Source organism: Athene cunicularia (assembly GCF_003259725.1).
Source record: "Athene cunicularia isolate RWA chromosome 1 unlocalized genomic scaffold, athCun1 chr1_part2, whole genome shotgun sequence".
Lineage (NCBI taxonomy): Eukaryota > Metazoa > Chordata > Aves > Strigiformes > Strigidae > Athene > Athene cunicularia.
Window position 1 is genome coordinate 69,790,802 of NW_020799092.1, and position 13,201 is coordinate 69,804,002.

The 13,201-nt window shown below is 39.0% G+C and overlaps 1 protein-coding gene across 1 annotated transcript in view; it reads left to right on the forward strand.

The window, feature by feature from the left end:
- Positions 1-13,201, forward strand: part of CCDC146 (coiled-coil domain containing 146) — a 70,781-nt gene that overhangs the window by 29,755 nt on the left and 27,825 nt on the right. The window contains exon 3 of the mRNA XM_026862581.1: positions 7,465-7,674. Within this exon, the coding sequence (XP_026718382.1) occupies positions 7,465-7,674 (210 nt within the window). The remainder of the gene's footprint in view (positions 1-7,464; positions 7,675-13,201) is intronic.

Genomic DNA, 13,201 nt, shown 5'->3' on the forward strand with positions numbered 1-13,201 from the left:
ATAATAATGGCAATGGAGGGAAGCACAAACTGCAACAGACAATATGCAAGTTTAAAATAAATACGTATTTGAAGACTGTGTAGCCAGAATTGTAACATATGAAAAGACTATGACCTGCGGAGCTAACATCGCAGAGAGAAACTGAAGAGGCTAAAGGCTCGTTTCTAAGAAGGAAAATCTAAATAGGTGTCAAATTTATCTGTTGAAAATATTGACAGTCACATTAGACAGGAGTGCTAATAAATATAGGTTAGAACCTTAAGCTTCAAAGTATAAATAAAACTTGGAAGTTAGGTTTAGTAGTTGTGAGTCTACCCTGCTCCAGTACTTGCTGGAGGAAAGAGAAGAGATCATGCTCATAACCTGATGCCAGGCTTGAGTAGGGCGTGTGTGTGTGTAAGAGGGAGGGACAAAGTGGGATGCAATACTACAGTTGTAGTAGGTGAACAGTGTGTCACAGAACAGAGCAGTGCTATCACAAGTACCATTGCTTACTACTAATGAAAACATTAGGATTTGCGACTAATAATTTTTATATTACTTATGGTATACCCATAATTATCAGTAAAATCAGTGTCATGATACTTCTGTTGTATTTCTGTAATATCCACCATATTAACAGTATATTAGCCCAATTTCCCTGAGAGTCCATATCAAAACCTTTATGGCAATTCTGTTCATAAGAGAACCATAGCTATTCTGTCACTGAAGCTAAAGCCTAATTTAAGGAGTCTAAAACTAATTCAAGTTGTACCTGCTGAGTTGAGTTATGCTGGGATTTGGTGTGCCACCTGGCAATCTGAATAGCTACAATTGTTAAGCAATTCAAAAAGAGGTTCCCAAAATCCTGAAAACAATTTTTCTTAAGGTTAGCTGAGTCTTCTAGTTTCATCTTAATAAAACGGGGAGTTAGAATATGACTCTGACTCTGTAAAAAGTCAAAGAATCATAGAATGGATTGGAGTTGGAAGGGACCTTAAAGATTGTCTAGTTCAAACCCCCCTGCCATGGACCAGGTTGCTCAAATCTGCCAGGGAGGGGGCAGCCACAGTTTTTCTGGGCAACCTGTGCCAGTGTCTCACCACCCTCACAGTGAAGAATTTCTTCCTGATATCTAATCTAAATCTTCCCTCTTTTAGTTTAAAACCATCCCCCCTCACCCTATCCCTACACTCCCTGATAGAGTCCCTCCCCATCTTTCCTGTAGCCTCTTTTAAGTACTGGAAGGCCACTCTAAGGTCTCCCCAGAGCCTTCTCTTCTCCAGGCTGAACAACCCCAACTCTCTCAGCCTGTCCTCACAGGGGAGGTGCTCCAGCCCCCTGAGCATCTTCATGTCCCTCCTCCAGACCCACTCAAGCAGGTCCATGTCCTTCTTATACTGGAGACACCAGAGCTGGACACAGCACTGCAGGTGGGGTCTCATGAGAGTGAAGTAGAGGGGCAGAATCACCTCCCTCGACCTGCTGGCCACACTCCTCTTGACGCAGCTCAGGATACAGTTGGTTTTCTGGGCTGCAAGTGCACATTTGCTGGCTCATAGTGAGTTTTCCATCCATTACTACTCGTCCTTCTCCACAGGGCTGCTCTTAATCCACTCATTTCCCCGCCTGTATCTGTGCTTGGGATTGCCCTGACCCATGTGCAGGACCTTGCACTTGGCCTTGTTGAACTCCATGAGGTTTGCACAAGCCCACCTCTCCAGCCTGTCCAGGTCCCTCTGGATGGCACATCCCTTCCCTCCAGACTGCACTTGGTGTTGTTGGCAAACTTGCTGAGGGTGCCCTCGATCCCACTGTCCATGTCACCAACAAAGTTGTTAAACAGCTCTGGTCCCAATACCGACCTCTGAGGAATGTCACTTGTCACTGCTCTCCACCTGGACATCAAGCCATTGGCCATGACTCTTTGAGTGTGACCATCAAGCCAGTTCCTTATCCACCAAGTGGTTCATCCATCAAATCCATGTCTCTCCAATTTAGAGACCAGAGTGTCATACAGAAGAGTGTCAAATGCTTTGCACAAGTCCAGGTAGATGACATCAGTTGCTCTTTCTTTATACACCAGTGCTGTAACCCCGTTGTAGAAGGCCACCAAATGTGTCAGGCACGATTTTCCCTCAGTGAAGCCATGTTGGCTGTCACCAATCACCTCTTTATTTTCCATGTGCTCTAGCATATCTTCCAGGAGGATCCGCTCCATGATCTTGCCGGGCACAGAGGTGAGACTGACTGGCCTGTAGTTCCCAGGGTCCTCTTTATTTCCCTTTTTTTAAATGGGGGTTATATGACCCCTTTTCCAGTCAGAAGAAACTTCTCCAGACTAGCACAACTTCTCAAATATGATAGATAGCAACTTCCATCTGCCAGTTCCCTCAGGACCCGTGGATGTATCTCATCAGTTCCCATGGACTTCTGCATCTCCAGGTTCTTTAGATGGTCTCAAACTTGATCTTCTCCTACAATGGGCAGTTACTTCTTCTCCCAGTCCCCACCTTTACCTTCTGCATATTAGTGTGGCTGCAGCCCTTGCCAGGCAAAATAGTCATTGAGTACCTCAGCCTACTCCATGTCTCAAGAAGATGACATATAAAGCCATCTGAATTTATTCATATTTCTGCACAGGAATATTTTTGGGAAGTAAAATTAAAAACAACATTCCTAAACCAGTTCAACTCCCTAGAAAATGCAAGAAGCATTTTCTTAATTCTCAGAACTAAACATATTATGTGGGTTTTGGATTAGCTGATTGAGGTTTCTGCCACACTGCTGTTCACTGAGCTGAAGTAGAAATCCAGTAGCTGCTGAATTTGATTGACTTTTAGCCAGTGTTAATTTGAGACAGTCTTTGGTTGGAAAAAATATGAGCACATTACTACATATTTTGGTTTATATATTTGTATAGCTTTTTTTTTTTTTTTTTCCTAATAGAATATTCTTTTATCTAAAGAAAATTCCTTTGTTTGTATAAGTGGAATATGGCCTGGGTGAAAACAGGACTCAGCTGTCTTTTCTGTCACACATAAAACTACTGTAAACACCATGCACCAGAAGCATGAAAATGTTAGTTGGTAGATTGCATGGTTCCTTCCATGGTTCTCACATGAGTACAAAATTGCCATACTTCTGTAAGAAAGTTGATCAGAGAGAATCATGTCACATTCTTTACTTAGATATAGTCATGTGTCAAAGCAAAATGCCAACGTGTGAGTGAGCACTAATTTCCACAGATAAATTTCTCTTACTGATAAAAGAAAGCAAGGGAAATCAATTATCAAAAATTGATCATGATCTCAAATATATTTTAAGGACTTTTCAGGCATCAAAAGTGGGATTCACTTGTCAATATTTTAACATCAGTAGACACGCACATCTGAACTAGGTATCTAGAGTCCCTTAACAATCAATAGAAAGAAATAGGGACCACACACTTCCTCCTTACAGGAACATCAGCAAGTGTCTGGTTTTCTCCTTTGGCTATAAAGAGAGTACAGATGATAGGTTCAGTATGTGTATATACTATTTTTCCTGCAAGGAACCATTCACAGAATCACTAGCACTTTATAATTTTTTAGTTCTACACCCTGACATGCACAGTACAGTTCTGTGGATCAATAACTTATTTTTTCACTTACTGCAGTTGAATTTCCATTCCTAATTAATCCCCATCTGTCCCAGTGCTGTTACAATGCCATGTGGAAACATATGACACTGGATGAGGTCTTCAGGCTATGTGTTCTTCTTTCCTTTAGTTGCATACAAAAATCTCAAGGAGAAAGTCTTATGCATCTTAAGCAGCGTAGATCCCTGTGACAGCTTGATGGCAACTGATCTCTCTGATACACACTACAAATTTGTATAATATGATGAGTGCAGCTTGTCTGTTTGCGTATAATTTCCCAGACTGTTGCTAGAGTACACAGAGTTATAAGTGTATAGTGTGGTCCTTTGTTTAGTGGAAAATAGTCCTTCATTTCTTGGTTTCAGTTTTGCACAATTTGGAATGCTGAAAAGCCGAGAGATGTCACCTGACAGATAACATCTTTGATACATTTCTTCAAAGTGTTATGTGCTTTTGAATCTATGTTTGCTGCACAGCTGAAGTTCTGGGAACAGGCCGTCATCCCATTCCGGTGCTGCCTCACACGTCCGCCTTGCAGCGAGGCTGCACCTAGAGCTGATGTACCTGAGCATATTTGGCCCCTGAAAACTTGTTTAGTCACACAATCATGTGGCCCAATTGTAAATTTTAATTTTCATTATCTCAGTTTGGGAATCTAATATGAATATTTTGATACAGCAATCTGTAAGGAAGTCAGGTAATCATGATAGTTCATTGACAGTTTGGGAATCTTATCTTAAGCCTCTGTTAAATTATTAATTACTTCACAAATTCAAAAGCTGCCACATCAGACTTGGCAAGCCTACTTTTGCACTGATGTGATTCTAGATGTGTACATTATTTTAGGCCCATTAGTCTTACTGCAATCCCTGATAAAGTTACAGAACAAATCCTTCAGGGGGCTATCACAAGTCAAATGAAGCACATGACTGGCAAACCTGTGTCACCTCCTGTGACAAATTAACCTGCTTGGTTGGTGTGGGGTGAGCAGTGCATATTGTCTACCTCCGTTTCTCCAAGGTTTTGGAGGGGGTTTCCCACAGCCTTCTCTTAGGGAAACTGTTGCATTATGGTCTAGACAAGTGGTCTGTGTGGTGGGCGGTGAGCTGGCTGACAGGCCGCACCCAGAGGGTGGTGGTAAATGGCTCCTTTTCAAACCGGCAACCTGTCACAAGTGGGGTCCCCCAGGGATCGGTATTGGGCCCAACACTGTTTAATATCTTCGTAAGTGATCTGGATGATGGGATCAAGTGTGCCCTCATGAAGTTTGCTGATGATACCAACGTGAGTGAGGAACTGGACACTTTGGAAGGGAGAGCCACCCTGCAGGATGACCTGGATAGGCTGGAGGAGTGAGCTAACAAGAACCTTAGGGAGTTCAACAAGGCCAAGTGCAAGGTCTTGCACCTGGGAAACATAAACCAGGAGTGCAGCACAGGCTGGGATCGACCTGGCTGGGGAGCAGCTCTGTGGAAAGGGACCTGGGGGTCCTGGTGGACAACAAGCTCAATGTGAGTGAACAGTGTGTTGCTGCAGCAGCAAAGGAAGCCAACAGGATGCTGGGGTGTGTCAACAAAGGCATCACCAGCAGAGATAAAGAAATAATTATCCCACTCTACTCAGTACCTATCAGGTCACACCTGGAATCTCGTGTTCAGCTTTGGTCTCTGCTATACAAAAAAGATGTGGACAGGTTGGAGAGGGTCCAGAGAAAGGCCACAGAGATGATCAAGGACTGGGAAGCCTGATGTGAGGAAAAGGCTGAGAGCTGGGTTTGTTCAGCCTTGAGAGAGACCTTATCACTATGTTCCAGTATTTAAAGGGTGACTACAAGGAAGATGGAGAGTTCTTTTTTACAAGGAAACACATGGAAAAGACAAGGGGTAATGGGTACAAGTTACTCCTGGGGAGATACTGATTGGACACAGGAGGGAAATTTTTCACAATGAAACAATCAGCCACTGGAATAGCCTCCCCAGGGAAGTGGTGGACACTTTTAAGATTCAGCTGGACAGGGTGCTGAGTCATCTTGTCTAGGCCATGCTTTTGACAAGGAAGGTTGGACCAGATGATTCTTGAGGACACTTTCAACCTGGTGTTCTGTAATGCTGTGATTTATTCTACAATGGTGTAGATGTCCAGTTATTTTTTTCATCATCTTCAACTAAATGTAAAGCTTCACATGAAAAAATGCTGTTGGCAACTGTAGTGAGCAAGATCTGGTCTAGATTCAATACTCAATATTTTTGTTTGTTCATTATCTTGAAAAAATAATACTAGAATTTTGGTTTTATGGAAGAACTTACATGTTTCTGTAATTTTCCATAAAGTTTATGTTTTATGTAAGAATTATGTTTGAAATGAATGTGTATTACTGCAACCAGTTATATTGCCTCCTAAACCAGCATACGCTGTGTTGGATTTAAAGATCTAAATATTATATAGGATCTTGTGTCAATAAGTCAATTTATTTTCCTCTTAAAAAGTTACCATGTAAATACATCACATATGAAGTTACTTGTTCGTGATAAAGGCATGCTCCTGTTTCCTGTTGAAGTCTGTATTTTTCTTATTCTCTGGTTTAAAAAAGGAAGTGGTTATCTAAGTAGAAACGTTACACAAAACAAAACTTTTTCTGCTATATTAGTTCAGCTATGTTTGTGCAGTATAGTCTGTTGTATATTTTATGTTTTTATAGTTACCATCTCAACTCTATTCTTCAGCGTGATACATAATTTTGGTTTTGTTGCTAAGCCATAAATGTCACCTTTGAAATAAAATTTTTATATAGAGTTCCTCAATATGGGAGTTTCTAAATTAATTTGTTTTTAAAATTATGAAATTGCATTGTATTTTTAATTAATAAAAGGCAAGTAATAGAGTTCTTTATTCTTCCACATCATTTGTGATTAATTTTAGTATACTATTATACAAAAGTTATAATGTAGTAATATTGAGCAGGCATACTCAATGATTTCTATAGTATAAAGAATAGGTTTATGAACTGTATATGAATTTTCATACTGTTCCCTTTAAGAATTTTCCATAATAATCAAAGTATTTTGCTAGCAGCCTTTAAGATCTGTTATCCAGCTATCACTACATAGGTTCCTAAGTATATTATGAATACCTGTCTCCTAACATCAACAGAATATTACAGTTGTTTCTATGAGTCTAGACTTCGGTGATAGAAGTCAGATCAGATAACTGATCATGTCTACAAGCCTTATAAGCTTTCACAGAAGTCCACAAATGTATTTGTAGCTTGTGTATCATTCAGTGACTTACTTCAGATGCTGGTAACAATACAGCAATCAGCAACATGTAGTTCATCAGCGGGTAGGTGTTCTGGTGTTTGCTTAGAACTGAAAGGTGTCATATAGCCTAGACTGGGCCTTGTTCTCGTGAATACTCCCTGTTATTGATTCCCACACTGATTCAGATCTAGCCTTCAGCACTTAGGATAAAACAGACTCCCTGTCTCTTCATGGTTCTAGGAGAACAAATAAATTAGACATATAAATTAGACTAACTAGCCACCTTTCGTCTGGTTAAAATGAGATGAGATAAATCCCACTTCAACTCTAGGTATGTAGAAAACAAAGACACATTAGATTCCACTGCTGTCATGGCATCACAGGATAATTCAGGTTTGAACAGACCTCAGGAGGTCTCTGATCCAACCTCCTGTTCCAGGCAGGGTCAACTAGGAGGTCAGATTATTCAGGACTTAATCCCATCTCATCTTGACAACCTTGAATTAAATATTATAAGTAACTAAACAGGTATAAATACAAAGCTTATGCTTCTCATTACCTCGTTCTAAATTTTTCTATTTAATGCAGTTTACAGGAATCTGAGATCCAGCTGTTGCAGGAAGCCAAACGTCTTAGTGTAGAACTGGAACAACAACAACATGAACTGGAAAAAGCAGAACAGTTCCCTGAAGAATCCTCCAGTGAAGTTTCACGGATAAGGCAACAACTTCTTAGTTGCCAAAATGAATACAGTGCTATTAAAGAAAGAGAGTATGAAATTCAGTTCAAGATGCAATGGTAGGTGATAGTGGTCAAATGCTGCTAAATTTATCATACTTTATCTAGAAAGATAATATAGGATATAATTTAATCTCCTCTCCATTTTACATGGGCACATTTCTTGATGTCTGTTTTTAAATAAATTGCCACAAGCTTTCCCTAGTAATGGCAACATTTCAGTGATGAGTAAAATTGCCCCAGTGTGAGATTTGTAGATAATTTTAATTTTAGAACATGCTATGGTGTCCTCTGAAATGCTGTTTAAAATTTACTACATTGCACGATTAATGTTTAAGTAGGCAAAATTAACAGGAACACTTTAGTCTAAGACACCTTTAATACAAATGATGAAGTGTCTCAGAGACCTGATGACTGGGATTTTATGGAAACGATGTAATAAATAGACCCAATGCTATTTTTTACTGTCAGTAGCACAGTGTGTTCAAGTTCTTCTGTTCAATTATTTAAAGGAGAAGTACTTGTATATTCTTTTGTCAGAAAAATGAGAAATTTGCTGTGGAGGAAGTGAATATCTGACATTTCTGTAGAAGGAAAAAAGTCCAGAATAAGCTTGTTGTTTTATATATTTTAATTTTCTGCATTTATGAGTGTGTCGGACTTGAAGCTTTTATAGTAAAATGATACAAAAGTACTATTGCATTTTAAAAAATACATACCTATGAAGATGAACTCATACTTTCATTTTGTGGGGTGCTTGCTATTTTTACCCCACCTTCAATCCAGCTGTAGTATAGTCGGTGTATATAAATGTAAATAAATAATGCAATAGCTCGGCAGTTAAAACTATTTTTCTGCAAGGAGAGCAGGGGCAATGTACAAACTGCATAGAGCAGATTTTTCTGGCAGTTCTTTCTTGGTTTTGGTTGTTTTTTTTTTTTTAGAGCCAAGTGTTTGCTCTAAAAGAGAAAGAAACTTGAGCAAGAAGCAAATTGGGAGTGGGAGAAATAAAGAAACATGGAAAGCATCTGGAAAAAATTATTTGCTATGAGATAACTAAGCAACATGAAGTTTCCTGAAATAATTATTAAATACAGAATTTATTGCAGTTTCCAGCAGTCCAGAAATGAGGTCTTCAAAGTATCATGCTTTTTACCCATTTTTGCTCATATCTTGCAAACACTTTTCACTTATTTTGCATCACTTTTCCAAAAAATGATGGGGTTTTATCTGTTTAGGGGATATTTACTCATACTCTATTTTCTACCTCTAGTGAAAAAGAGATTTCTGTCCTACACAAAACGCAGTTTAAGTTTTGTTTCAATTACCCTTGCACATTTACTGCATTAATTTTTATATACTAATTTATATATGAATTCTATATTTCAGATCCAAAATATATCTTTTGGGTCAGTCATACTGTGAAAAATGTTCTTTCACTTTAATAAGAAACTTCCTCTGGTCTTGTGTATTGCATGAGATCAAAACCAGCTGTATGGTCTGATCAGAGGTCCATATGGCACAGTATCTAACGGCAACCAAAAGTGCAGCCCCCAGCCATTTCTGATGCAGGGTTTTCATGAGCCAAATGGAGTCCTCTGTAGTTAGGAGTCCCCAGCTGACCCCTCTTCCTTCAACTCCTCCTGTCTCCTCCTCAACTGTATAAACTTCTGGCATTGCAACACCCTGGGCAACAAGTTCTACAGATTAACTATGTGAGAACTGCCACCTCCTTTCTTTTTTGAACCTGTCTCCTACCAGCTGCATTTCACGCCCTGTAGTTCTTGTATTGGATGAAACAGTGAACATCTGAGCCTGTCTTCATTTTCACTGCTGCAGGATGGTTTGATAGATCTCTTTTGCATCCCCAGCCCTTAATTTGTCAACTTTATAAACTGAATTGCAGTTATAGATTATTTAGTTCCTTTTTTGGAATCTGTTTCATGCCTGGTGGTAGCATTGGGTTTTATGTATGTTGTGGGTGTGGAGTGAGGAGAATATGCCTTGGTTTATGTGTGGATTTATTGGGAGAGAAGATACTGCTTTCCAGAAATGACAGGGATTTTAATGTTGGAGTAGTGTAGAAGGAACATAACTGGCAGAATGAATATCTGTGTAGGAAACAGATGAGTGAATGTAGCAGGGAAATGACAAATGACCTATGAAGAAAAACAGATAATGGATGTGAATACATGTTTGTAAAAAAGGGATGTGTTCGGTACCTGTGAAAGACAGTGAAAATGAATGTCCAGAGCAGAGTTGTGAGTAGCAGGTGATCTAATAGTAACACTGATGTAAAATTAAGATCAATATGCCTGATGGTTTTATAAAATAACAAAGTGATGTCTTCTGAAATATCTGCATGCATGGGCAGTGTCACAGACAGAGGGGAAGCTGCATTGAAGATATTACAAGTTTGCTGTTAGGTGACTGCTTGGTTTCCTTCCTTTTTCAGAAGGATAGAAACTCACAGTCCAACATCTATTGACCCTTGATCTCTCTGGAGGACAGTTTTCTTTGTTGTCCAACTGTGTTAATACAGTCCCAGCAGTGCTTGGCACCTGCAAGTAAACATCTTTTTGAGAATTAAGACTAATGGCTGTTTAATCTGAAAACAAACATATTGCTTATTTACCTTCTTAGGTGTAGCAGGTAGGGTAACATGGAGGGGAAAAGCTTTTGAAGGAATTATCTATGTCTCTTATCTATTGCTTTAGCCTTTTCTTAGAAATCTCAGATCTCCTCTACTGAGAAATACTGCTGAGCTACAAGTGAGAGAGAGCCTCTGCAGATCTGCTTCCCTGCTTCTGTAAACCTTTCTTCTTCTGAAGCATCTCTCTACTCTCTGCTGCCTTTACTTCCTGACTCAATTCACTTTCTCTGATAGCTAAGGGCACTTAGTATCCTTTTTGCACTCAGATTCAAATCTGGCAACAGTGAACCTTTTCTCTCCAAGAGTCATATAAATATACCATAACATTAGCAAAGTTATATTTTGTCTCCAGGTCCCTTAGCCTGTGTTCTCTTTTCCATATTTCATTTTCTATTTGCTTGCCTCTGTAAACAGGTTTTCTTCCAGGTAAGGTACCTTTTTCAACAGCTGAAGATGATATTTCATCTTCTGCTTTAATTCATTATTGTTCCAACATGTAGTCAACATTCCAAGAGTAAATTCAAATTGCTTTCCACACTGTAGTATCAGCAGGTTTTGGGGAATTTTGTGACTTTTCATAGCTTGAATAGGTAGATGAGGTGTTCAGAAGCAGGTCTGATGCACTTCAGCTGTCGGGGAAGTCACCCCAAGAGTGACTGCATGGGTGTGGTGTGCTCCCACCCTTGGTCTGTGCCTCCTCTTCCGTTTTGTGTTCCTGTTGCTCTGTGGTTGTACTGGGTTCATTGCTAGCGTGTCTGCCCGAGTGCTCAGCACAGGAGGGGAACAACAGTTTGAAGAATTTTACTGACATTATAAACTTCGGGCCACTACCCAAAAGTCGGAGCTGACTCCAGGAATATTCTTCCTCTCAAAAACTATTAGGCAAGTGCAATAAAGTAAAAGGAAAAATTGTGATCCCAATTCAGTTCTGGTACAATTGCATTGAGATTCATGAAGTTTTTTCATATGATTGAAACTGAATAAGCCTCAGTAAACAAGACTATAGACTGAAAAATCAGATAGCATGAGAATGAGGAAAGGATCAATGTGGTCACATCGATTTGTTCTAGCTTGAGGAAAGTTTTTATTTTTCATGTCCATGCAAGCCTTAAAGTCCTGGTTTGTGAGACCAGATAAAGAAGACCTGCTTTTCTTTATCAGGTGATAGTATCAACAATAGTTTATTATTGAGAAATAATAAATATATCATCTAAATTAATTTATAATCTAAACCATATATTTAAAAGTAAGCCATTAATTTGCAATGAAATTATCTATAACAAGAGTTTGTGAGATTAAAGATGCCTGATTCTTGAAAAGAATTTTATTTTAAAGCCTAGGTCCGATCTACAGCCCTCAGACTCATTTGTGCAGGTACGCAATGGCTATTCACCAAAGCACTGCATGCTATTGCATTCAAGTCAGTATTGCAACACTGAGTTTGTCCTCGCAGAAGCATTGCAAATATGGAAAATTATTTCAATGCTTGTAATTATTTCAGGATTAGTCACTCGTAATTAAAAAGTGCAAAGTTAAGCTTTTGTCCATAGTTTTTCTAGTAAAGAATTACAGGCCATAAGTAAAATAAATTGAGTTACAGTTGAAGTTATTATCGAGGAGTCTTGTGACTGCATTCTCTGGTACACACAAACGAATTACAGCTAAGAGCCTTACAGGAATCTCATGCTGGCAGTTTGTCAGCTGTGGTATCTTCTACCTGTGGTCACTAGGTTTTAGTTGTGAGGTGGAGCACCTTTCTATGGATTCCTCAGCAATCCCAGCTATGTGTCAGAGTAGCTGAAGGAGTTTTCTTTCTTGCATGATAGGATTCATAATGATAACAACATTCTAGCTGTTTTGTGAGCTGAGGAATTGAAATGAAACTCTGTTGCCAACTACCACTACATTTCTTAATCTCTCTGACAATTTTTTTTTTCTTTCTGTGTCAGTTTGCAGCTGTAGACATCTCCCAGGGAAAAGTCTGGAATGTATTTTTATTAATGGTCCAATTTTCTGAGTGTTTTAACTCATTACATCTGCATCCATGATAGCTTCTCATATACAGTACTGCTATTAAGCTTTATGAAAACAAGTAAAGCAATGTGAGAAGCATTTGCAAACATTAATGCTTAAACTTAAAGAGTTTAATCTTCTTTTAATTATTTATGTTGTTATATGTATAATAATGATTATAATAAAACTCACATGATGTTGAGAAATACACTCATCAAAGAAGGGCTATAAAACAATGGGAATTATAAATGCCTGATGCCAGTTGCAGCTATTTTTTTTGTTGTTGTGATTGATGTCTAAGTATTTTACAGGCAGTCATGAGGCTGATGTCCATATATCACAGATTATGAGATTCAAATGCTAAATGGAAGGACCAGATATTCTCTGCTTATCTTACATTAAGCTTCTGTGTGCATAAAACTATTACATCAGAGTCTGAATTTAAAATCCTTGATTCCTTAATCTGAGTTAATCATCCTGATCTCCCTTTAGAGTCAACAGAGCGAAATACGTTATCTTCAACCAGTACTTTATCTCATCCTAAAATAGGCACCTGGGATATCAAATGACCTGCTCTTTGGAAATTCCTGGTTTTATCCCTGACAGTAAGGAAGCCTGGAGAAGTTAGCAGAGGGGTTACTGTCTGACTTTGGGATGTGGGCAGCTGGACCAAACTCATTGCTCAAAAGGGAGACATTTAACTTCTTTCTTTTACCCCATTTTTTTTTTTGACACTTTCCCTATTTTTTGTGTGGAAGTAGTTGGTCTGCCAGCTCTTAAGGTAACTTGATGCTTGCTGTTCAGTGGTGCCTTTGTTTATGTCACAGAAAATGAGGTGTTCAAATCATTTTTCTTTTGCTGGATGGAAAGGTCTTTATTGTGAAACTGGAATGGCTCCACAGGAATCTGTCCTCATGAGTG